General features: G+C 47.7%; 1 protein-coding gene across 4 annotated transcripts in view; it reads left to right on the top strand.

The window, feature by feature from the left end:
- OVOL2 (ovo like zinc finger 2) overlaps positions 1-14,740 on the top strand; it is a 39,153-nt gene extending 24,413 nt beyond the window's left edge. For all 4 annotated transcript variants that reach the window (XM_074317594.1, XM_074317593.1, XM_019710704.2 and 1 more), the window contains one exon: positions 817-14,740. In XM_074317594.1, coding sequence (XP_074173695.1) covers positions 817-1,130 — 314 coding nt within the window. In that variant the 3' untranslated portion in view covers positions 1,131-14,740. The remainder of the gene's footprint in view (positions 1-816) is intronic.
- The last annotated feature ends 9,534 nt before the right edge of the window (positions 14,741-24,274 follow it).

The following is a 24,274-nucleotide window of genomic DNA, read 5'->3' as shown; positions in this document are numbered from 1 at the left end:
ATTTCCTTCTTTCTCATGGCAGAATAATATTTCATTGTACAAATATACCGCATCTTTTTTATCCATTTATTCATTGATGGACACCTAGGTTGTTTCCATGTCTTGGCTATTGTGATGAATGCTGCTATGAACATGGAGTGCAGCTATCTCTTTGAGAGCTTGTTTTCATTTCCTTTGGGTACATATCCTAGAAGTGGGATAGCTGGGTCATAAGGTAGTTCTATTTTTAATTTTTTTGAGGGACTTCCATACTGTTTTCCATAGTGGCTGCACCAGTTTACATTCCCACCAATAGTGCACAGGATTCCCTTTTCTCCACATCCTTGCCAACACTTTGTTATCTTGCCTTTTTGATAATAACTATTCTGAAAGGTGTGAGATGATATCATTGTGTTTGTGATTTACATTTTCTTGATGATTTAGTGATGTTGAGCACGTTTTCATGTACCCATTGGCCATTTGGGGAAATGTGTCTTTAGTTCCTCTGCCCATTTTTGAATTGGGTAGTTTGCTTTTTTGCTGTTGGGTTGTATGTGATGATTTTTTTTTTAATTGTTTATTTTTTATTGGGGAACAGTATGTTTTTCCAGGACCTAGCAGCTCCAAGTCAAGTCATTGTTTTCAATCTAGTTGTGGAGGGCGCAGTTCACTGGCCCCTGTGGGAATCGAACCGGTGACCTTGGTGTTATGAGCACCGTGCTCTAACCAACTGAACCAACCAGCTGCCCCACATGATGATTTTTGATGTCTTCCTACTTGGGAGGCTCTGGCTTGGCTGTGACCAACCAGTGATGCATCTGCCCCTCGCCCTTGCAGGCATTCGTCCCTACAAATGTAACGTCTGCAACAAAGCCTTCACCCAGCGCTGCTCCTTGGAGTCCCACCTGAAGAAGATCCACGGAGTGCAGCAGCAGTATGCCTACAAGCAACGCCGGGATAAGCTCTACGTCTGCGAGGATTGTGGCTACACGGGCCCCACCCAGGAGGACCTGTACCTGCACGTGAACAGTGCCCACCCAGGCAGTGCGTTTCTCAAAAAGACATCCAAAAAACTAGCAGCCCTTTTGCAAAACAAGCTGACTTCCACACTCCAGGAAAATGCCAACCTGAGCGAGGAGGAGGAGAAATGAGGAGGAAGAGGGGAGAGATTCCAACGCTGCCACATTTACATGGATTTTTGGTTTGGAGGGTCCCCCACCCCACTGGCTCTTTCTAATTACAAGTGTTCAGTTCATCTCTGTCCTTTTGGGGCCTCAGCAGGGGGATCTGTTCCAAGGCTGCCAGTTGTAATTGTGGCGTCAGGCCCCTGTCACCCATGTCCTATTGAGCACAGTCAAGTTAAGGAAAGTTTATGGATGGCTGTGATCACTGTGCGGGACTTTTCTTTTTCTTTCTTTTTTTTAGGCTTTTCACACATGGAGGCAGAGGTGTTCTTAGAGAGACCATCATTTTATGGTGCCTTGAAATAAAGTATTTCCACTTGAAATGCTACTCAAGCAAGAAAAATGAACTTTGTGGTCCTGAAAGAGTTTACAGGAATTATTTTAATAAATGAAATATCCTCATGAAACTTTATAATAAAACGGGAGTGTGGAGCTATATAGTCCTTGTTTAGAGCTTGCTGTGTGACATTCAACTTCAGGTTATGTGGGGGTTGATTATTTTGTGTCAGTGAGTGTGGGTTTGAAGAGGAAAATCTCGAGTGTTGATGAAGAAATAGTATAGAACAACTAATTCATGCACTCATATGCCTGGGGTCAACTCAACAGGTAACTCACGAATGCTCTGGTCACTTTTGTGGCAGTGAGATTACTGCAGAGATGCCTCTGGCTCTCTGAGTCTGGGTCTTGCTGGCTGAAGGCACTTCTTCCTTCCTGGAGTCCAGCACTGGGATCAATGTGTGGCAGATGCTGGAGTGTGAGGAATGCTCACCAGCATACACAGTGCACTTGTGGTGGGGATAGCAGCATCGGCAGTCTCCTTCAAGGCATGTGACTGCCACGCACATTGACCTTTGTCCACCTGCATCTCTTCACCTGGGTGGCCTGGGAGATTCACAATAAAGCTGACTTGAGACCATAATAGGGCAAAAGGGAGGCAGCAGACAGTGGGGAGAGGGGCTGGTGAGGTGGTTTCAGGGTCCATCCATACCTGGAAGAGCAGCCATAAGGGTCCATAACCCTCAGGAAGCCACAGTGGCCCGTGACTGGGAAAAGTATTTATCGCAGACCCTTGAACAGGGTGAAGGCCTGTGAATTGCCCCACATTGTCCTGCCCCATCTCCCTTGGGCACTGCCTGGGCTGAGTGCTTCTGGTCCATTTCCACCTTGGAAGATCAAGAAAATCTTGCTTTCGGACTGGGTCACTTCCTGGTCTAGGGAAACATTTGGATGATGAGGCCATTTTCTTAATTCCTTCCTCTTCCGTCATCCCCCTTCCTCCACTCTTCCCTTGCTTTTCTCTCCCTCATTTCCATTCATCTTCTCTCTCTCCTTCTCTTCTCCTCACTCACCCTGTGGGCCAGGCATTATGCCAAGATCTGGACAGTGTAAGTAGCATATCCCATAACTTTTAACACCTCTGTTCAAAATCAGCACTTTTGTTTCAGATGGAAGGAAATGAACCCTTTTGCAGGACACCTACAGCCTGTGGGGCGCTGCACATGTTCTCTGGAGCCGTTCTTGGAGTACTCCTGAGGAGTCAGCTCCCTGTGCCCATGAGCGAATGAGGTGCCAGCAGAGGTCAGCAGTTGGCAGCCAGAGGAAGGGGCCAGGAATCTTAAATCTGCTCAAAACCCCTTTTGCTTTCTGTCCCCACTCTCCCTTCAAAAAGGAAAGAAAAGGCTTCAAGTTCAACTTGGACGTACACAAGAGGCTGGCCTGAGTCCATGGCAGGATTTGGGGGATCCTCACCCCTCTGGCTTCTCTGAATGGCAAGACTGCCACAGGGCCCAAGGATTACCCTCACCTGAAGGGCCCATGTGCATCCTGCTCAGACTCACCTGAAGCCCCGGGTGCTTTGGGTAAGGCCACATGGTCTAAACAGCCACGTTTGAGCATCTGCAGTGGCAGGGTTTGCACTTGGAACCCACAGCAGCACAGTGGGATAAAGTTCAGCCTCAGGACAGAACCAGTACTGAGGGTTCAACACTGGCTCCAGTGGGCAAATTGCTGACATCGTGTTGCGTCTCCTAGCACTCGACACAGAGGAGAGAGGCTAGAAGGCGATTAATTTCCTTTCCTCAGTTATCTGGGTCATTTAGACATTAATGAGCATTCCTATAAAGGAGTATTTGGTTGACTGGGACAGCTGGCCTATGGCCTGTTTTGCCCAGGGGATTGTAAACTAGCTGACGTGACGTTCTCTTTAGGGTCAGATTTTTATTGAACAGAATTCTTGGTTGCACGTGACGGAAACTCAGATTAAAATGACTAACAGAAAAGGGAATGTATTGGCTAATACATCTAGGGTTGTTCCCATTTCATGGTTGTCTGGATAGGTGTTCAAATCATGTCATCATCCCTCATCTTTCTTTTATCTGGTTCCCCCCCCGCCCCCCAGGTGGCTTCTTTCTCAGGCAGGACCAAGTGGAAGCTGGATGGCCACCCACCCGTGGACTTCTATCCCGCAGTGCAGCAACGCATTAGAAGGAGGGTTTGTCCTTTAGCCAGAGATGTTGGGCTGATGCTTCTTGTCTCCGATTGGCCCAACTTGAATTAGCCCGCCCCTGAGCCAATTACTGTGCTCTGGGAGATATAGGGCTCTCTTAGCTCAGGCCTGAGTCATATCTTCCTACTTCTCCTGAAGCAGGGGTAGAGAAGGGAGGTCAGCTATATCTCTGGATTGAAAGTGGGTAAGTGGTTCCCTGGCAGAAAAACAGCATGCTGTGACAGGAAATGGATGTTGGGCAGGTGTACTAGCTAAGGCAAGTTGCAGCTGCTGTAACAAAGATTCCCAACAAACGCAGTGACTTAAAGAAGAGAGGTTATTTTTTTCTCATCTGGGTTGGTAGGTGGCTCTCCTCCACGACATCACTTGGGGACACAGACTTCTTTCCTTTCTTGCTCTGCCATGCCCTAGGATATTGTCAACATGGGCATGGTTGAAGCTAGGTCTCTGTGGGTGGGTTTCAGCTGAGAGGAGAGTTGTCTTGGTTTGAGTTCCTCCAGAAGCAGATTCTGAGGCAAGAGTTCAAGTCAACTCTTTTGGCGAGTGATCTCAGAAAGCATCTGTAAGGAAGTGTGACAGGGAAGGGAAGAAAGCTAACAAAGGGCATATGGTCAAGGAAGTTACTGCTGTGGACAGCTGGAGCTTAATCCCCGCGAGGATCTCTGGGAGACAATACAGACGCGCCTCAGAGCTACCCCACCTGAGATGCATAGGAAACCATTTGTCCACTACCTCCCCATCCCTGCGGATTTAGTTGAAGTGCTGGCATAGGGGCATTCATTTCTGGGCCCTTCCAACTTGCCCTGTGCACTGGCAAATCATGCTTCCTGTTTCAAGAAAGGCCCTTAGGCAGAATAACGGGTTGGCCATAAGCTACCTTCAGCACATAGAGCCAAATGCTGAGGAGACCTGGGCAGGGCAGCACTGAGTCTGGTATGGGTGTGGAAAGGTCACACCCACGGTGAAGTTGCTGGCTTGGACATAGCACATGGCCCTTCCACTCATATTCCAGGGTAAGGATTTCGCCACATTACTCGGGATGTGGGATAATGCAGCCTTCTCTGCCACAACACTCAAGCCGAATGAGGAAATGGGTTATGGTGGATAACTCACCGTCCCTGCCATTGCAGGCCAGACCTGTAACATTCCACCTTAGTTTTGACCCCCTCCTCCCAACCCTGTTTGCTTGTCCTGCTCGCAGTTGTCAGGAAATCCAGCTAGAGTGTATAAGGTCATGATTTAGGGCACTGGTTCTCAAGGTGGCATCCCTGGAACCTTAGGTTTGTTGGTGGTAGGGATGTGAATGGATGAGCCATTGTCAATATTTTATATCCCTCATTAGAAATCATTTATTAACCTTTACAAAATCCACCCAGCAGTATCTTTGCTTTTGGCTGGTGTTAGTTCAGCACAGTGTGGAAACTGGTGCTCATGCTTGTCAGAAGTGCCTACTGGTGGTTCATTTTGCAGAGAGGGTTCTGTTATCAATCAATGTGGTTTATTTGGTTTATGGCTTAGGTTGGGTTCCTAGAAGCAAAGCCTGAGACAGAGACTCTGGGATAAGTGATTTATTGGGAGAGGCTCTAGGGAGGCAATTGTGAGGGCGAAGGGTATGCTCACTATAACGTTGATCAATTTGGCCCAATTCTCTGGCACAGAGATAGACCATTTTGCAGTCCCACCGGCAATGTGTGAGAGTGCCCCTCTCCTCCTAGATTGTCATTTATCTTTAGATTTTGCTCATGCTGTGCTGTTTTTTTCTTGGCCAAGCAGAAGTTTTGTGATTTTTATGAAGTTTGAATTGATCCATCCTTTTCTTTTATAGCTGCTGGAGATTGAGTTGCAGTTAGAAAGGCCTTCCCACTCCGTTACATCTGAATTCTGTCATGCCTTTTTCTAGGACTTTAATGGTTTCATTTTATCATGTATAAATCTTTGATCCTTTTGGACTATTTCCTGGTGTGTAGTGGGAGGTATGGATCCAACTTTATCATTTTCCAGATGGCTGACAAAGAGATATTTTTTAACAGGGAGCTGGTCCAAAACACACCAGAGAATGCTTTCTTGAGGAAAAGGTCATGTGCCTCAGCAAAAGGTATTGAAAATTATAGTAAGGAGCAGTTTTCTTAGTTAGCAAAGATTAATTTGTTCAATTGATATTTGCTGAGGGCCCACTGTGTGCCAGCTACCTTTCTAGGTACTGTGGACAAAGTGGACACAAGTCCTCGTCCTCCAGGGCTCCCATTCTCTTGGGGGAGAGACAAACAAGAAATAAGCAAGTAAATATATACAGTGTTAGCTACTGTAAAGAAAAATCACAATGGTGTTCCAGTTACTGTGACTGTGTAACAAATTGTACTCAAACTTAGCGGTTCTGTGGGTCAGGAATTTGGACGGAGCACAGCACAGAAGCACAGAGGATGGCTTTCCTTTACTCCATGATGTCTGGGGCCTCAGCTGGCAGACTTGAAGGCTGGGGCCTGTGCACCTTCTGAAGGTGTGTTTGCTGATGCATCTGGTGGTTAATGCTGGCTGTTGGCTGGGACCTTGATTCCCTCCTACATGGGGCTCCCCTTATAGTCGCTCTGTGTAGGATAGTTTGGGCTTCGTCTGATGTGGTGGGTTCCAAGGGAGAATGTCCTCGGAGAGTCAGGCGGAGGCTATGTCATCCATGAAGAGCCTGCCTCAGAGTCCTGCAGTGTCACTTCTGCCACTTTTATCTGTTAGAAGCAAGTTAGTTTTTAAGACTGATCCATATTGAAGAAGAGGAAAATAAGACTCCCCTTTGATGAGAGGAGTGGTTCTCAAAGAGCTATGGGACCATGCAAATTGCTATGGCCATTTTTAGAAAATAAAATCTGCCACATAAGGCAAGGACGGTTGGGATGAGGATGGATAGGTGATGGCGGTGGAGGTTCTTGGCATTTATATAGGGGGCCAGGGATGCGCAGCCTTAAATACCTGAGGGAGTAAGCCCTGTGGTTATCTGGGGAATTGTCTCAGGCAGAGGGAACAGCAAAGGTGAGGCCAGGGAGCAGGGGTGTACTTGACTTGTCTGAAGAGCAGGAGAACCAGTGTAGCTGCAGTGGGGTAAGAAGAGATGGGAGAGTGTAGATGAGGTCAGAGGTCAGAGGGAGCAGACTATTGTAAAGACTTTTCTTCTGAATGAATTAGGAAAGCATTGAGAGTTTTGAGCAGAAGAGTAACGTGATGTCACTTATGTTTTAATGGGCTTGCTGTGGCTGCTGTGAGAACAGATTTGGAGTGAGAGGCACGAGTGGAAGTGGGGAGACTAGTACGGAGGCCATTGCAAAAATAGGCAGGACATGATGAATGTTTGGGCCAGGGTGATGGTGGAGGAAGTGGTGAGACCCGAATGCTGGATATGTTTTTATAAATAAAGCTAGCTGGGTTTGTTGATGAATTGGATGTGGGTTACTGGACAGACTATACATGCTTATTTGTCTGGGATAATTCCAGTTTATATAATGAATGACATGGTCCCCCTTGTGATGAGAAAAAGAAAGAAGTCAAGAATGGCTCCAGTTTTTTTGCCTGAGCAACTGGAAGAATTGCGGTGCCTGAGGAGCTGGGTAGGATGAGGGGAGGAATCAGGAGTCCAGTTTGGATCTTTTTAAGTTGCTTATAAGACACCAAGTGTCTGGTAAGCACAAGGACAAGTTGAGTAGGAGGTGGGAGTTCTAGGATCAGGTCTGAGATGGAGATAGGGAGTTGAGTGTTGCTGGACCAGAGAAAGCATGAAGCCAGAGGCTGAGGCAATCATATTGCAGCAATGAGAAAAGCCCTGGGCACCTTGGTGTGCTGGGGAGTGAAGATGCAGCAAGTGAAGAGCAAGAAGGAGCTGCCATAGAACCGCAGGGGACATGTAGACTGTGGGGGTTAGTGCCCTTTCAGAGGTGTTTTCTGTCACCAGCGGGGTGCTGCTCTTTGCTTTGAATGAAAATCTTTCTTAGATATGTATACTTCCTCAACTTAAACAGAGGACAATGAACACAATCTACTGTTACGAGGGACTTAGTCATGACTATAAATATCTCCTGTGGTCATACCATTTGTAAGTATGGTTGCTGGAAGCCTCTCAGACCCCAAGGCCTGCTAGTGCCTGCCCTGCAGCCCAGACTGTTCTGAATCTTCGGTTTGTGTTTTGAGTTTTCTGTCTTCTCCTTGGCTGGCAGCTGTCACTTTCCTTCTTATCCTATCGCAGCCCCTCCTCCTTTAATCCATGGCTTCCCAGGCTACAGTTGTTTGATAACCGGCTTATCGAGCACACTAGAATTGTAGGTGAAGTGAATAGCTGTCCTTGACCATTAGTCACTATTTAGGCTGCTTGGCAGTCTTGTTTCTTTTGCTCTTCACTTTCCCTGGATGATTGCTTACTTTAAGGTAACTTTTGGATAAGAGGAATGTAACTGTAAAAGTTATTTTGTTGCCAAATTAATCAGTCATTCAGTATTTACTAGGCACACCCTGTCCCCAACATTGTGTTAGACCCAGCAGGGGCTACAGAGAGTGACTGATTAATTCATTCATACAACAAATATTAGTTGTGAGCTTACAGACAAAAATGCTGCCTGTTTTGAGTTTACATTCTAGGGGAGAGGGTAGACAATAGATAAGACAAATTAGTAAAATATGAGAATGTAGGTGGCGCTAAGTGCTGTGGGGAAGTCATCAAGCAGAGAAAGCACATGGCGTGTGAGGGAGAGGAGGTTGCAGTTTAAATGGAGTGGTCCTGGGAGGCCTTAATGAGAAGATGTGGGGAGCCTAGACCCACAAGCTCAGGATCCAGCAGCATCGAGATCAGGTGGTGGCTGTGTATCGTGGCAGGTCCAGGGCTTCCCATCACACTAAGAATAACTCCTGAATCCCTTTCCATGGCCTCCAGCACGGAGGGGATCTGGTCCCTGGCTGCCTCCTGACCTCATCACTCACTGCTCAGCTCTGGCCACAATGGACTCTGCTTTCCTCACACACCTCAAGCACATTATGGTCTTAGGGCCTTTGCACCCCCTCTTATTGCTGCATGTCTCACTCTTTCACTTTATTTTGGTCTTTGCTCAAATGTCACATAATCAATGAGTTCTTGTCAGTGCTGGCCCCCAGTGAACCCTGCCTCCCAGTGCTCACCTCCTATGCAGTCCCCTCCCACACTGAATCTATATTGGCCGTGTGGCGCACTTTAACCAACAGAATGTGTTAGAAGTGATGCTGGGCCATCTCCAGGCGTAGCCCTAACATGGCCTGGCAGCTTCTGCTTTTGAACATGGAGAATGCTGAGCTGCCATGTAAGAAGTCTGCCTACCCTGCTGGAAAGGCCATGTGAGAGGCCACATGGACAGGCCACCCCGAGAGGGAAAGGCCCTGAGACTACCTGGAGAGAGGGGCCCAGCTGTCCTGACATCCCGGAGGAGCTTATCCTTCTTGCCATCCCTGCCAAGACACTAGACCTGTGAATGAGTCACCTTAGAGGTTCCCACCCAGTCAAGCAGCAGACGACTGCAGCCCCAGCGAAAATCTGGGGAGCAGAACCACCTTGCTGAGCCCAGTCAGTAAACAGAATTTGAGAGATGAAACAATTGTTGTTGTTTTTTGTTTGTTTTTTAAAAGATTTTATTGGGGAAGGGGAACAGGACTTTATTTGGGGAACAGTGTGTACTTCCAGGTCTTTTTTCCAAGTCAAGTTGTCCTTTCAATCTTAGTTGTGGAGGGTGCCGTTCAGCTTCAAGTTGTTGTTCTTTCAGTCTTAGTTGTGGAGGGCGCAGCCCAGCTCTAGGTCCAGTTGCCGTTTTCTAGTTGCAGGGGGCGCAGCCCACCATCCCTTGCGGGAGTCCAACCAGCAACCTTGTGATTGAGAGGACGCATTCCAACCAACTGAGCCACCTGGGAGCTCAGCGGCAGCTCAGCTCAAGGTGCCGTGTTCAATTTTAGTTGCAGGGGGTGCAGCCCACCATCCCTTGTGGGAGTCAAGGAATCGAACTGGCAACCTTGTGGTTGAGAGGATGCGCTCCAACCAACTGAGCCATCCGGGAGGCAGCTCAGCTCAAGGTGCCGTGTTCAATCTTAGTTGCAGGGGGCACTGCCCACCATCCCTTGTGGGACTCGAGGAGTTGAACCAGCAACCTTGTGATTGAGAGCCCACTGGCCCATGTGGGAATAGAACTGGCAGCCCTCAGAGTTAGGAGCATGGAGCTCTAACCGACTGAGCCACCGGGCCGGCCCAACAATTGTTGTTTTAATCACCTAGTTTTGAGGTGTTTTGTCATACAGCAGTAGTTAATTGGAACACTTTCTCTGACCACCTCAATTCAAATTGTATTCTCTGTCTATATTCTTTCCCCTGCTTTGTTTTTTTTCACAGCACTTAAACTTTCCTGACATTTAACATGCATTTGTTTACTGTCCATCTCTCCCATTGGACTATAATCTCCATGAGGTGAGGAATTTTGTTTGTTCTGTTCACTACTTTATTCCTGGAGCTTAGGACAGTGCCTAGGTCCTAATAGACACTCTATAATTACTTGATCAATGAATAAATATATAAGTATCCATGCTTTTAAGATCCAAATAGCCTTGATTTTAGAATGACTCATTTCCTCTGAGAAAAAACATCTAATCCCCAGCTCATAAGGTCACACACAGTGTTCCGTGAGGAGCATCCTGCAACTGACCGTAGGAACGAAAATCCACACGTTTTATTGAACTCCTGCCACATGGAAAATTGATTGGAAAACTAACAGATAAACATTTAAAGATAAATACCGTGTTTCCCCGAAAATAAGACCTAGCCGGACAATCAGCTCTAATGCATCTTTTGGAGCAAATTAATATGAGACCCAGTCTTATTCTACTATAATATAAGACCGGGTCTTTAATATAATGTAATATAATAGTATAGTATAGTATAGTATAGTATAGTATAGTATAGTATAGTATAGTATAGTATAGTATAATAACAAGTCTTATATCAATTTTTGCTTCAAATGACGCTTTAGAGCTGATTGTCCGGCTAGGTCTTATTTTCAGGGAAACACGGTAGCAACTTTAAACAAATCCAGTTCTATGTTTGGGAAATCCCATGTCCCCAAAGAGAGGGCCAGAAGCAGTAGCTGCTGCAAAGCCAGCTGGAGGAAGGGTGAAGAGCACCAGGTACAGGAGGAGATGCATGGAGGGTACTGGACCAGCTGCTCATGACCCCTAGGGTCTGCCCTGTGTGCACGTGCATGGCGCACGCGCACACATGCTACCTAACAATTTCCATAGAGAGGCCTCTTGGGCTCTGCTAGTCCTGCCTTATATGCGAAGGGACAGATTTGAGTGGCTACCATCATGGTCTACACAATTGCTATTTCTGCTCTCTGTTCTGTCGGCCTGACGTTTTCTCAACTAATTCTAAGCCCAGTGCACCATTTTAGCTAGCGTGGGCGAGTGTTTCATGGGGACAGCAGATGGATGGGATGACAAATAGCACGATGGTAAGGACAGCTGAGAAGTGCTTTTTCCTGTGCCGGAACTGTTGGCTGTGCACGTGCTCCAACGTAGTCTGGATGTACTATGGAAGCAGCAGCAGATCCTAGGGGTCAGTGGACAAGCTGGCTTCCATTTTTTTCTTTGCTGCTAAGCATCGTCATCCATACATCCAATCAACCATCTCACCAACTGTCCCAGACCCTGAGACAGTGGTTTATTACTGTCCCCATGGAGTATGACATGGTTGTAGGAAGTGAAACAGGGAAAAGAAGAAAGCCAGCACAGGGCATGGAGTGAGCAGTTTACTGGGGAACCCTGGGCAGCGACACAGAACATGCCCCAGAGCTGTCCCACCCAAGAAGTGAGGAAGCTGGGCTATTCAGCCACAACTCCTGTATTTCACTGGCCAAGGGTTGCCCCTGGGGGAGTTTACTCCATGGAACTTCGGCCTGCCCTGTAGCTAGACAAAACCTTCAGGTAGTTCTCAGGTTCTTAAAAGAAGCCATCTGTCATTGTCAGCTGTGGGCTGCTGCAACAAAGTACCATTGACTGGGTAGTTTATAAACAACAGAAATTTTTTTCTCACAGTTCTGGAGGTTGGAAATCTGAGATTAGGGAGCCAGTATGGGTTCTAGTGAGGGCCCTCTTTCAGGTTGCAGACTGCCACCGACTTATGTCCTCACATGGTGGAAAGACAAAGCTAGCTTTCTGGCTTCTCCCTATAAAGGCACTAATCCTATTCCTGAGGGCTCCACCCTCCCAACAGCCCCATAAATACCATCACATTGGGATTAGGGCCTAACATGAATTTGGGGGAAACACACACATTCAGTCCATTGCACCATCATTTGGAGCAGCAAGTGCTGAGGGGATATGGACAGGACACGACAATGTTGCTACACGGACCAGCATGGCCTGTGTGTCTGCCTCAGGTCAGGCCCTGTGCTGCTAGCACTGGGTGCAGAGGAAATATAAACCCGGATCCTTGCTCACCATAGGGGAGACGAATGTACAACTACGTAGATGTGGTGAACACTTACACAGAGGCTGTGTCAAATGCTGTGGGAGGCAGATCACCACTGAAGGCACCAGGAAGCTTCGCAGGGCAGGGAACACAAGCTGGGCCTTGAGAGCCAGATACTAGTTGAGGGTCATATGTGTGTCACTAACAAGTCACAGAGTGTCGTGCGGGAGACCCTGCTCGCTGCGCCATTTGTCGTGCAGGGCGGCCTGGGGGGTCTCTGCTCCCGCTCCCCACACAAGAATGCAGGATATGGTGAAGCCAAAAAGGAACACCCACGGAGGCATAGGTAGGGGAGTCATACCACTATGGTCTCACTGGAGGCTGGGTTCACTGGACATGCAACCTGCTGTCCGTTTTTCTGCCAACTGACCGACGACTCTCCTCCACTCTCCTCGGCTCTCCTCGGCTCTCCTCGGCTCTCCTCGGCTCTCCTCGGCAATCCTTGGCTCTCCTCCGCAGCCATAGCAGCCATACCAGCGGCCAATTGGCTAACTGGCCACAGCTGATGGCCAAGCCGACGGCCATCCATTACCCAAGCCAGCACCCCTCCACGTGAGGCCGAGAGCCTGTAAACTACTTTCTGGGGCTCTGTCCCCACACAGAGTTTCTGCACTCATGTGGTGGCTGCTGTGATGTTGGGCAGGTAGAATTCCTAACTATGATAATGTTCGTCAGGCATTCAGAAAGAAAGCTACACCAGAAGGGTGCAGAGGCCTCTCAGTCAATTCCGGGTGACATTCAAAAACAATTCTTAGTGCACAAACTGCAGAAACGGGCAGCAGGCCAGATTTGGTCCACAGGCAACTGTTTGCTGACCCCTAAGCAAGACTTGCAATAGCTGTCCAGCGGGTCTCTGCCTCAGGTCTTGCCCCTGCTTTCTGCCCTCGAAACAAAATGGATCTTCTTGAAAGGGGATGGGATGGCTTTACTCCCCTACTTATCCCACCTTTCCATCTTCCTTAGAATAAATCCAATGTCCTTTCATGGCCTATTGAATCTGGCATCACTCTTCCCTTTCCTCACTGCTTCCTGACCATCCCTGTCTTCTTACCACTGCATGTCCTTTAGGCTTGGAGAATACTCTTTGTGGGGCTCTTTACATTGGCCACTTTTCATCTTTCAGGTTTTATCTTACATGTCACCTCTCAGAGGAGCCCGCTCTGACTGCCCAATCCAAAACTGCAATTCCCTCACTGGCTCAGTGATTCTGGCTCTTAATGGTGCCTGTCAATCTGAAATTGTCTTACTGCTTTTTCAATTGCCTGCCCCTTTTCTAGACTGTAACCTCCATATCTGTCTTGATCCTCAGTGTCTTGTATAAGCTGGCACAAAACAGACACTCAATTTGTGGGATGAAGGAATGAATTAACCTCTAGCCCATGACCCCATTCATTTGTACCACCCTGTCCTTCTGTACTGCTGCCCAAGTCCCATTTTATAAGTATTGGCTCACTGTCTGGCTTCTCTAGTTCTGCATCTACTTTTCAAATCACTAAGCTCACAAGGGAACCCACAGCCTGTTAGCAAAGAACTAACCACAATATCTTTGGTGGTCCAGTCTGATCCCCAACTCTTTTTCTGCTATTCTGGGGCAGGGCAGTTTCCTGTTTTTGTTTGTCCCTTCATTTATCTCTCTTAAAAACTGTTCTGTATGGCTTTTGACTACTTCTTGCACTTTCTTGATTCATGTGTAGTACAGTTTGCTTAACAAGCACTGTATATGTATTGAATGCCACATTTGTCCAGCACTATTGATGTATCCTAATGACTGGGGAGATGATATACACACCTAAAATGGTTAAGTGACTGAAAAACGTAGAATACCAACGAAAATCAAAGTGAGTGGTAAAAATAATGCCCCCTTAGGAGTTCAGTGAAGCGTGGAATCATCATGTACTGGTTGGAATCAGTTCCAAGGAAATAGGAATAAATATTTACCCAGTGCCTACTCCATTTCCAGCATTGTCACAGATTCCCGCATGTTAATTTTCCTGACAACACTGGGGTCAGTACTATCCCCAAGTTACTGGTGAGGAAACAGGTATGGGGAAGGGAAGTGACTCACCTAACATTGCAGGGCTGGGATTTGAACCCTGGTCTGCCTGATTCTGAGGTTCCTGCTTTCTGCACTATACTATCTCCTTTCCAGCAGAGTTGGGAAGACTTGTGCCAGACATCAGGTAGGAGTGGGGTTCAGGTCCAAGCATTTAGAAAATTAAGATTTGGCTGAACAATGGGATGAAGGGAAGTTATTTTAGGTGAAAGCATCATCACAAACTACAGCTTAGAAATGGTGATGAGCCTGGTGCTATGGGACAGATGAGATTGGTCTGAATGGATGTTTCTAATCAAAGCTGACCTTTGCTTGTTGTTTAGACTCTGTTTTCTTAACTTTTAACATCCCATTAACTTAGTGACTGTACTAATTTAAAAATATGTTATATAACAGAGTTCAGCAACATTGTTTTTTTTACACCCTTTCATGGAACATTTTTGTACAGATATTTTAAAATGTATGTGTCTTTGATGATTAATATAACATTTTCGTGCACCCTGAAATTGTTTTAGACTATGATTTTAGAAGTCTTTGCAGCAGACAGTCCAAGCCCCTAATTCGGAAAGAAATTAACTAACCGGGCCTCTCAGCTCAGCCCTCTGTGGCAGTTTGAGGGAGTGGCCCTGATACACGCACTTGACCATCTCTCCACTGGTGAGTTAGGATTTCTCAAGAAAAGCCTGCCCTGCTGGGTGCCATGGTCTCCTGCCAGTTTGTAAATAGCCTTGTTCCTAATTTGTCTCATCTCTCTTTTCTGAGCCTGTGACCCAGATTCATTCAGCTATAGGAAGCTGCACAGGGCTGTGCAGACAGGTCACCATGTCGCTGTACTGGTAAAAGTAAGGAGAAAATCACAAGCTGCCTAAAAATGGTGAGAAGATAATAGAAAAACTCTCACACAATTACTTTAATTCAAACCAGATCTGTGTTAGGGACTACCGTGTTTCCCAGAAAGTAAGACCTAGCTGGACGATCAGCTCTGATGCGTCTTTTGGAGCAAAAATTAATATAAGACCCAGTCTTATATCATGTAAGACCCGGTCTTATATTATTATATAAAACCCGGTCTTATAGTAAAGACTGGGTCTTATATTAATTTTTGCTCCAAAAGACGCATCAGAGCTGATTGTCTGGCTAGGTTGTCCGCATTTTCGGGGAAACAGGGTAAAATGCCACAGTTCCTCTGAGATTCATGTAGGTCCACCCATATTTGGCTTCTGCCCCATAACTACAGTCTACTTCTCCCACCACTAGATGGCAATCCCGTTTTAAAGCAGATTTTATTCAAGCAATCCTGTTCAAAATAAAAAGTAAAAATGAATTGGTTTCACCCCATCATGTTGTCAAAAAGGTCTTAACGTTCTTGTGTTAATATGTGGGAAAACAGAAAATTTCAGACACCACTGGTGGGAGCTTAACTTGATTTGGGAGACGAATTTGGCAGTAATGTTTAAGCTGTGCACATATTGAGGCCAGCAAAGACATGTCCATGTGTGATCATTTGATGATGATGATGATGGCTAACATTTACTTTGCTCCCATGATGTGTGTGGGGACAGAGCCAGGAGAGCAGTTTCCAGGCTCTCGGCCTCATGTGGAAAACTCCTGGCTCAGTTATTAGATGGCCATCAGCTGTAATCAGATGGCCATCCTCTGTGACTAGTTGGCCATCAGCTGTTCCCGGTTAGCCATTAGCCACTAATATAACTGCCATGGCTATGCTGGCAAGGCGGTTGGCAGAGAAGTGAACTGCGGATTGTGGATCGTGTGGCTCTTGCTTCCTGTATCTCCAACCCAGCCACCAGCGAGAATATAGTGGTATGACCCCCCCTCTATTCATGGCTCCGTTGGTGTTCCTTTTAAGCCTCACCATACTCTGTGTCCACCTGCCAAGAGCAGGAGCGGGCCCAGAAACCCTGCATGACACATGGCACAGAATATTCATGGTGACAGCCAGAATTTTCAAAGGGGTAATGGAGCAGTTTATAGGTAAGAAAGCTCAGTTTCGGGAGGCCCATGAGGAGCGGTGCCAGTAACAGGACGCACGGTCTGCCTGGGAGATTCGAACCTCTGGATGGCACACCACCCTCTTGGCCATAGAAGGCGTCGCCTTCCTTTTGGTGGTCTGCTGCTGCTGTAGGCTCCGATGGTTGTGGACATCTTACACCGAGGCCATCACCCACTCGGACACTTGGCACAGTGAGCAGGATTCTGGCCAGGTAGGAATGGTGTCTGACTCTGGGTAGGAGGACGTGTGGCCCCCACACAGTGTGTGGTACCAGGTAGCCACTGTTCTCAGGAGTTTAACTCCCGAGGAGGGGTGGGAGGATGTGGATGGCTCTCGGGCCAGTGTGGAGAGGGCCCTGCAGGTTCTAGCTGAGCAGTTGCTGGAAGAGGCGAAGGGTACAGCCGGCTGTGTGCGTTGGATGTTCTTCACTGTGTTGCATCTTAACACAGAAGCTGCGCTTAATGAAATAGCTCGGGTGCAGGACCAACAGCCCCCGTGGGAAGTGCTGGAAGCTTGGAACCACCAGTTAGAGGAGGTTCTCACCACATTGTGTCATAAGTCAGGGGAAGCGCTTATTGAAGCAGCCCAGATACAGGACTTGCAGTCCCAGGGGGAGATGCTTGAAGCTCGGGTCCGCATGTTAGAGGAAGAGCCGCACAGTGGAGACTCTGAGGCAGAGGCAGACGACAGGAGTGGAAGCGATGTAGCTCCCGACCCCGACGCCCAGCCCATTGTGCAGCAAAAGGTGAAGCATGAGCAATCTTTGGGCCCCGGGGGCGTTGCTGCCGACAACCCAGCAGTGACTGAGTTCACAACCTACACCCCTTACACTCCCATTGAGTTACAGGAGCTGAGGAGGTGATGCTAACAGCGCCCTGGAGAGCTGCTCCTGGCTTAGCTGCTGCATTTATGGGGTGAGGGAGCAGATAGCATTCTCTGCTCCCCAGGCGAGACGGAAAAGCTAGCCTCTGTGACAGGGCATCTGTCCCTGCGACAAAGGTTACATAATTGCCATAGGTTGGCCCAAGACCAGGGCAACCACACTCTAATGTAGTGGCTCACTTCTGTGGTACACACAGTATGGGGAGAGGCTGGTGAGCTGCCAGACACTGTGAGTCAATGGCAATCGTATACTGAACTTACTCAAATCATCTGTGAAATGAGTATGAGACATGCTATGTTCAACCCTAATATGCGGGGGCCGGATGACGAGCGTTTTACAAGCAGCATGAGAGATCTGGTTTTGGATACTGCACCTGCGAGTGCTTTTGGATCCTTGGTTGCCATTCTTATGCCCCATATGGAGCGGCGGATCCATGAAGTTACCATTGCCATGGCCACTCTAGGGGATGTTGAAAGCCAGAGGCAAAGGAAGTTAAGACAGGAGGTCAGAGTAGTTAAGGCCTGGAAGCCCAAGTCAAAAGTAAAGGGACGAGGTTGTGGGTCTCACAGAGTAACACGCGCACAGATGTGGCGTGATCTCGTGGCAGCAGGGGTCGATCGGGAAAAAATAGACCGAAACCCAATGCACTCTTGTTGGAACTTTGGAAACAGTTGTGTCTGGAACAGCAATTCCAGAGAAGCCTAAAGGAGAAGTCTGGGAAAACGCGACCCGTGTCCCTCTAGGACTTCATGCGGCCACTTGAGGCCAACTCCTTTCAGCTTGATTAGGGGTGGGGCCAAGGTACCTGGTCAGAGGGGACAAGCGGGGACCAGAGGCCCCACGTGGAACTATCCATCCATTGGTCCCCTTCTAATGTGCAGAGGGTTTTGGCTCTAGTTGACACTGGCTCAGACTGCAGTCTTGTCTATGGGAACCCAGAACTGTTCCCAGACCAGCAATCTGCATTGATGGCCACAGGGGAAAGACTGTGACTGTGAAAGCTGTTTCATTACCATTGGGTATAGGAAGGCTTCCCTCCCGTACCTATAAGGTTTATGTCTCCCCAATTCCGAAGTATATTCTAGGGGTGGACGTGCTACATGGCCTCAGCTTACAGACGTCGGTAGGAGAGTTCCGTCTCCGGATCCGGGTGGTGAAAGCAGTGACACGTGGACATGCTCACCGCCCTCCTCAAGTGTTGCCACATCCCCGGCGCATGGTTACAGAGCGACAGTACCGCCTGCCAGGAAGACAGGAGGAGATTAATCATACAATTTTGGAATTGGAGAAGGCACATACTGTGAGGCCAATGCACAGTCCCTTTAACTCCCCAGTATGGCCTGTCAAGAAGCCAGATGGGACCTGGCAAATGACTGTGGACTATAGGGAGTTAAATAAGGTGACGCCATCCTTGCACGCTGCAGTGCCTTCAATACATGATTTGATGGATCGTCTGACTGTCCGCCTGGGGACATATCACTATGTAGTGGACTTGGCCAATGCTTTTTTCTCCATTGACATTGCACCCAAGTGTCAAGAGCAGTTTGCTTTTACTTGGGACCGGCGGCAGTGGACTTTTCAAGTCCTTCCACAGGGATACTTGCACAGCCCCACTATCTGCCATGTGCTCGTAGCCCAGGACTTGGCACAGTGGGATCGCCCATCCTCTGTGGTCCTGTTTCACTATGTTGATGACATATTACTAACTTCTGATTCTCTTTCAGATTTACAGCAAGCAACTCCCTCTCTTCTCTGCCACCTGAAGTCATGTGGCTGTGCGGTGAACAAGGAAAAGGTCTGAGGCCCTGGCTTATTTGTCAAGTTTTTGTGTGTTGTGTGGTCGGGTAAGACAAAGGTCATACCTGAAGAGATTATTGATAAGATACAAGCATTTTCCTGGTCGACCAACGTCTCCCAACTGCAGATGTATTTGGGTCTGCTGAGGTATTGGCGGGTGTTTGTACCACATTTAGCACAAATGACAAGGCCCTTGTATAACATGATAAAAAAGGGGGCCTCATGGGATTGGACAGAGGCTATAATGCAAGGCCTTTGTTGCCACAAAACGGGCAATGTAGCAGGCACAGGCTCTGCAAGTAGTGGACCCTGGCCGCCCATTTGAACTTGATGTTCATGTAACTCAAGAGGGGTACGGTTGGGGTCTCTGGCAATGGCAGGAGCGTCTCCGGTTGCCAGTGGGATTTTGGTCCCAATTGTGGAAAGGAGCGGAGGTCCGCTACTCTCTAATAGAGAAACAGCTGGCTGCTGTGTATGCAGCCCTAGTGGCCACAGAAGCCATCACAGGGACGGCACAGGTGTTGGTTTGCACAGCCTATCCCATCCATGGGTGGGTGCGTACTGGACCCAAGGGCCCAAAACAGGGTTGGCGGAGACCACCACCCTCGCCAAGTGGAGGGCCTACTTGGAGCAACGTAGCACCCTTAATTCAAACCCTTCGAGCACAGAGTTACAACAGGGTCTGGGGCCTGGACTTGTAGCCCAGGCCATGCCAAATGCTCCACCCAGTTGGGAGGACTTGGAGCCCTCACCCTACAAAGAAGGACAGCCCCCAGTACCTGAGGATGCCTGGTTTACTGATGGTTCTAGCCGAGGAGCTGCAGCCATTTGGATGGCTATTTGTGTGCAGCCCAAAACAGACACCATTTGGTTTGATACTGGGACGGGCCAGAGTAGCCAGTGGGCTGAGCTACGGGCTGTGTGGATGATAATCAGCCATGAGCCCGGGCCCCTAGTTATTTGTACTGACAGCTGGGCGGTGTTCTGGGGCCTAACGTTGTGGCTCCCTACATGGAAACACCAAAACTGGTTGGTAGGACACTGTCCACTGTGGGGTCAAGCGATGTGGCAGGACCTCGGACCTAGGGCAGAGAAAGGAGGTGACCCTAATGCATGTCATAGGTCACTCCCCCTTAGTGTCCCCAGGTAATGATGAAGCAGATGCCCTAGCACGGGTCCGATATTTAGAACGGGCTCCTGCCACTGATGTGGCTCATTGGCTGCATAGGAAATTGCAGCACGCTGGAAGCCGAACCATGTGGCAGGTGAGCAGATGCTGGGGTCTGCCTTTGAAATGGCAGGAGATAGCAGATGCCTGCTATGACTGTGCCGTCTGTGCCCAGGACAGCCCCCAAAGGCGGAGGCTCCCCTGGGAGACACAGCAGATTACGCGAGGGAGGGCGCCCCTCACTCGCTGGCAAGTGGATTACATTTGACCCCTGCCTAAGGCCCGCAATGCTGTGTACCCATTCACAGCAGTGGACACTGCTATGGGGTTGATGTTTGCTTGGCTGTGTCCAGCTGTGGATCAGCGACTTACAGTGGTCGCTCTTACACGGCTGTGTGCGCTCTATGGGTGCCCACGAGTCATTGAAAATGACAGGGGTACTCATTTTACGGGGCAAGAAGTGCAGCACTGGGCTGCCAGGATGGACGTACAATGGTTGTTTCATACCCTGTACAATCCACAAGCAGCTGGCATGATTGAACGCTACAACGGCCTTTTGAAGCAAGGTCTCCAGGTGTCAAAACACCCTCCCACGATGCGCTACTGGGCCTCGCATTTGTGGGATGTCTTGAGAATCCTGAATGAGAGACCACAGAAGGGAGGGCCTGTACCAGTAGAAGCTCTGTTACATCAAACGGACACTCCCATTCACTTACAAGTTACCACAAGTGAGACTCTGTTAAAGCCAGGCTACGGCAGAAATGGAAACATTTTGCTGCCAGCACCCACATGCTTGAAAGCAGGGGAACGGCAGCAATGGACTTGGCCCTGGCAGGTCAAAAGCCCCACTTTCAGTTGTTGGACCTGAGAGCCCAATGGGGGGCCAGTTTGACCCATGATTTACAAGTGACACCAGGGGTGGTGGCCAAGTGGCCACCACAAGTGCCTGTGGTATACGGAGGTCCCGACGCCGGGACGATTTTGCGGGGAACCTATGTGCTCTTGCTATGGCCTATTACGGGGTCCCCTGTTCTGTTACATGTTGAAACTACGCACGGGAACCCAAGCACTGCCATAAAGATCTGGTACCACAAACCAGGAAAGGTGCCGGTGGCAGTGACCCTCCTTTCTCAGGATGAAAAGCTAGCATGTATCCTCCCGGATGGAAGGGATTTGCCATTGTTGGTTCCCATGACTGCTATTTCTTTCTGCCAGTAGGTGCCTATGGGCTAATGCAATAGTGGATGGGGCCCACACTTTTACTGATGTAGCGAAGCCGTCATCTTGTTAGATTGGCACGTTGGTACAGCCCCGGGTTGCCGTGGAAGATTCGCTGCTTCGGGTGACACCGACTGTATAAGTAGACATCAGGGGACACCCCCCTGGGGCATTATTTGAGCTGAACTGGAACCTTTTCTCGTGAGCTGGGTTCCTAGCACAGGGCCCCTCGCAGAAGATGCTTGTCACGTAGATTGTGAGGCAAGACCCTGGAGGGGTGGAGTGTGCGGAAAGAGCCAGGAGACCAGTTTCCAGGCTCTTGGCCTCACATGGAAAGGCACTGGCTTGGTTATTAGATGGCCATCAGCTGTAACCAGATGGCCATCCACTGTGGCTGGTTGGCCATCAGCTGTTAACTGGTTAGCCATTAGCCACTAATATATCTGCCATGGCTATGCTGGCAAGGCGGTTGGCAGAGAAGCAAACTGCGGATTGTGGATCGTGTGGCTCCTGCTTCCTGTGTCTCCAACCCAGCCGCCAGCAAGAATATAGTGGTATGACCCCCCCATCCATGGCTCCGTTGGTGTTCCTATTTGGTCTCACCGTACTGTGTCCACCTGCCGAGAGTGGGAGTGGGACCAGAGACCCTGCATGACAATGTGCCAGGCACTGTTGTAAGTGCTTATATCACTGTTCTACTACTACCATAATAGTAGGTACTATTATTCCCCCCCAATTTACAAATGAGGAAACTAGGCACAGAAAGGTCAGGTAACTTGTCTTAGCTTCACAGAACTAGTAAGTGGCAGAGCCACGATCCAAACCCTTCTTCCACCACGTTGCATGCGCCTCCGTGTGCCAGAAAACACGCACACATAAGGGTGTTCACTGCAGCACTGTCAATAATAGTAAAACATTGTTAGCCTGCCAGCCCACTGATGAGACAATAAAGTGTGAGGAAATACTGCAGCACAGTTAAAAGCCATGCACTAGCTCTGAAAGTGGTCACCTGGAGAGATCTCAAAAACAAATGTTGAGACAAAGCAAGTAAAATCCAAACACAGAAAGCGGAACTGTATATTATTCATGGAGACTAACACAGGTGGTAAAAGTATAAAACGATACAATGGAAAGATACCCTCCATATTTATAATGGTGTTTGTCTCAGGGGAGAAAGAAATGGGATTAGGGAAACAAAGACAAGGACTTTTAAAGTTTATCTGTGGTCTATTATTCTCTCTCCCCCCTCCCTCCCTCTCTCTAGCCCTCTACCTCTTGAGCAAAAAGGAAAAAACTGAAATCGTAATCTAGATCATTTTATGATTGGATCTGCACAAATGCGTTGCTCAAACCTGACAATTGTTATTGTCAAGGCAACATACAAGCCTTTTGCTTAATCGGGCATCTATCTCCCCAGAGAGATTTCTCAAGCTCCCTTCTATAGTATAAATAACTTAAGAGATTCAGTAGGTTATACTTCCATCAATAGCACATCTCTTTGCTTAACCTGTAGGCCTCAGAGGCAGGAAGGGAGAAAAGGGAGGGGAAGGAGGAGGGAGTCAGGGAGATTCAGTTCTGCTTTTTACTTAGTAATTGATTGGTTTAAGACAGTTATTTGTTTCTCTTTATGGCACCAGCTCCAAACTGAAGTATTTAAAAAGTTCCAAATATTTTCTTGCTTAACTTTTTGTGTTTGGGGGAGGAAGGGTAGGTTATAATCAAATGTTTAATTGCTCAGGTGGAAAGATGCAGTGATTAAAACAAATTATCCCTCTACAGCTCCTTTTAAAGCTGGTAGGCAAATTGGTTACCTAGAAACACAGACTTATGACTAACCCTCTTCCTGTATTTACCAGAGTCAGTAAATATGAAACCATAAGTCAAATGTTGACACGTTTTCCTAGAACTGTAATAGGTTTATAGAGCTTAGTGTTCTCAGATTAAAAGTCGCTAATGGCTCTGAGCAAGAAGCCAGGTCTAAGGGGAAAAGAAGGCATTCATTTTTTGGAAAAAACTGACTTTTAGTGCCAGCATGGAGCTTTTGTCAGCTGCTTTAAATGCATTCTTATTAAGTGCATTAATAAGAATGTGTAGAATTGCAGAAGAGAATGCAGACAGCTTTGAATTTAATGGATTCTCAAAGCTCATGACTGTAAGGCTACGTTTTGTACTTCTGTGAGGAAGCCCCCTCATAAGAGCATATACATCACCTTTAAACAGTATTTTAATTACCTCATTTGGAGAATCTCATAACAAATCCTGTTTCATTTCACTGGAGTTTACTACATGCTATGTATCTCTTAGGGGAACAGGTAGTGTCCAAAAATTAGTAATATACATGTTAATTCTTGAGAAATTTTGACTCATTTAGAAACTCAGATTTGGCTTTCTCCTCTTATGCCTTACTACCTAGGGAAAATAACTGTTTTTCATTGACATTTCTTTTTCCTTTCCAGATTAAGACTTCTTTAATTGGTGAGATCTGAGTATTATTTATCATGATTGTAGTGAGAAACTGGGGTGCCCTTGTGGGGTTCAGGGACACCTACCCAGGGACTTACCTTCACTGTTCTCCTACCAACCATGTTTTCTTGGTCAGATTCTGAGGGTCTTCATGGAACCCTTCATGCCACCATTCTTTTGGGAGACTCTTGGTCCAAAGTGTCAGGTCCAATGCACATTTATATTAACCCAACAGAACTGTATTAAAATGAAATCTTGTTGGAACTAGTCTCCTAAATTCTAAAGTGAGGCTTATTAGAGCAATGTGGCAAAATCTGGTGGTACAATTTTTAATTTTCTCATTTGATTTCTGACTTTAGAAATTATAAGCTACAGGAAAATATGCTGCTTGAAAAAATTCAGAAGTGTGCAGTCAATAAAAGGTTGCCTTATATCCCCTTTCTCCTACTGGAACCTTACTTTCCTTACCAGGTGACTGTTGTTTAGGACACCTCCTTGTA

Source organism: Rhinolophus sinicus, linkage group LG13 (assembly GCF_036562045.2).
Source record: "Rhinolophus sinicus isolate RSC01 linkage group LG13, ASM3656204v1, whole genome shotgun sequence".
Taxonomy (NCBI): Eukaryota; Metazoa; Chordata; class Mammalia; order Chiroptera; family Rhinolophidae; genus Rhinolophus; species Rhinolophus sinicus.
Note: the sequence above shows the minus strand (reverse complement) of the source record. Positions and strands in the feature narration are given on the sequence as shown.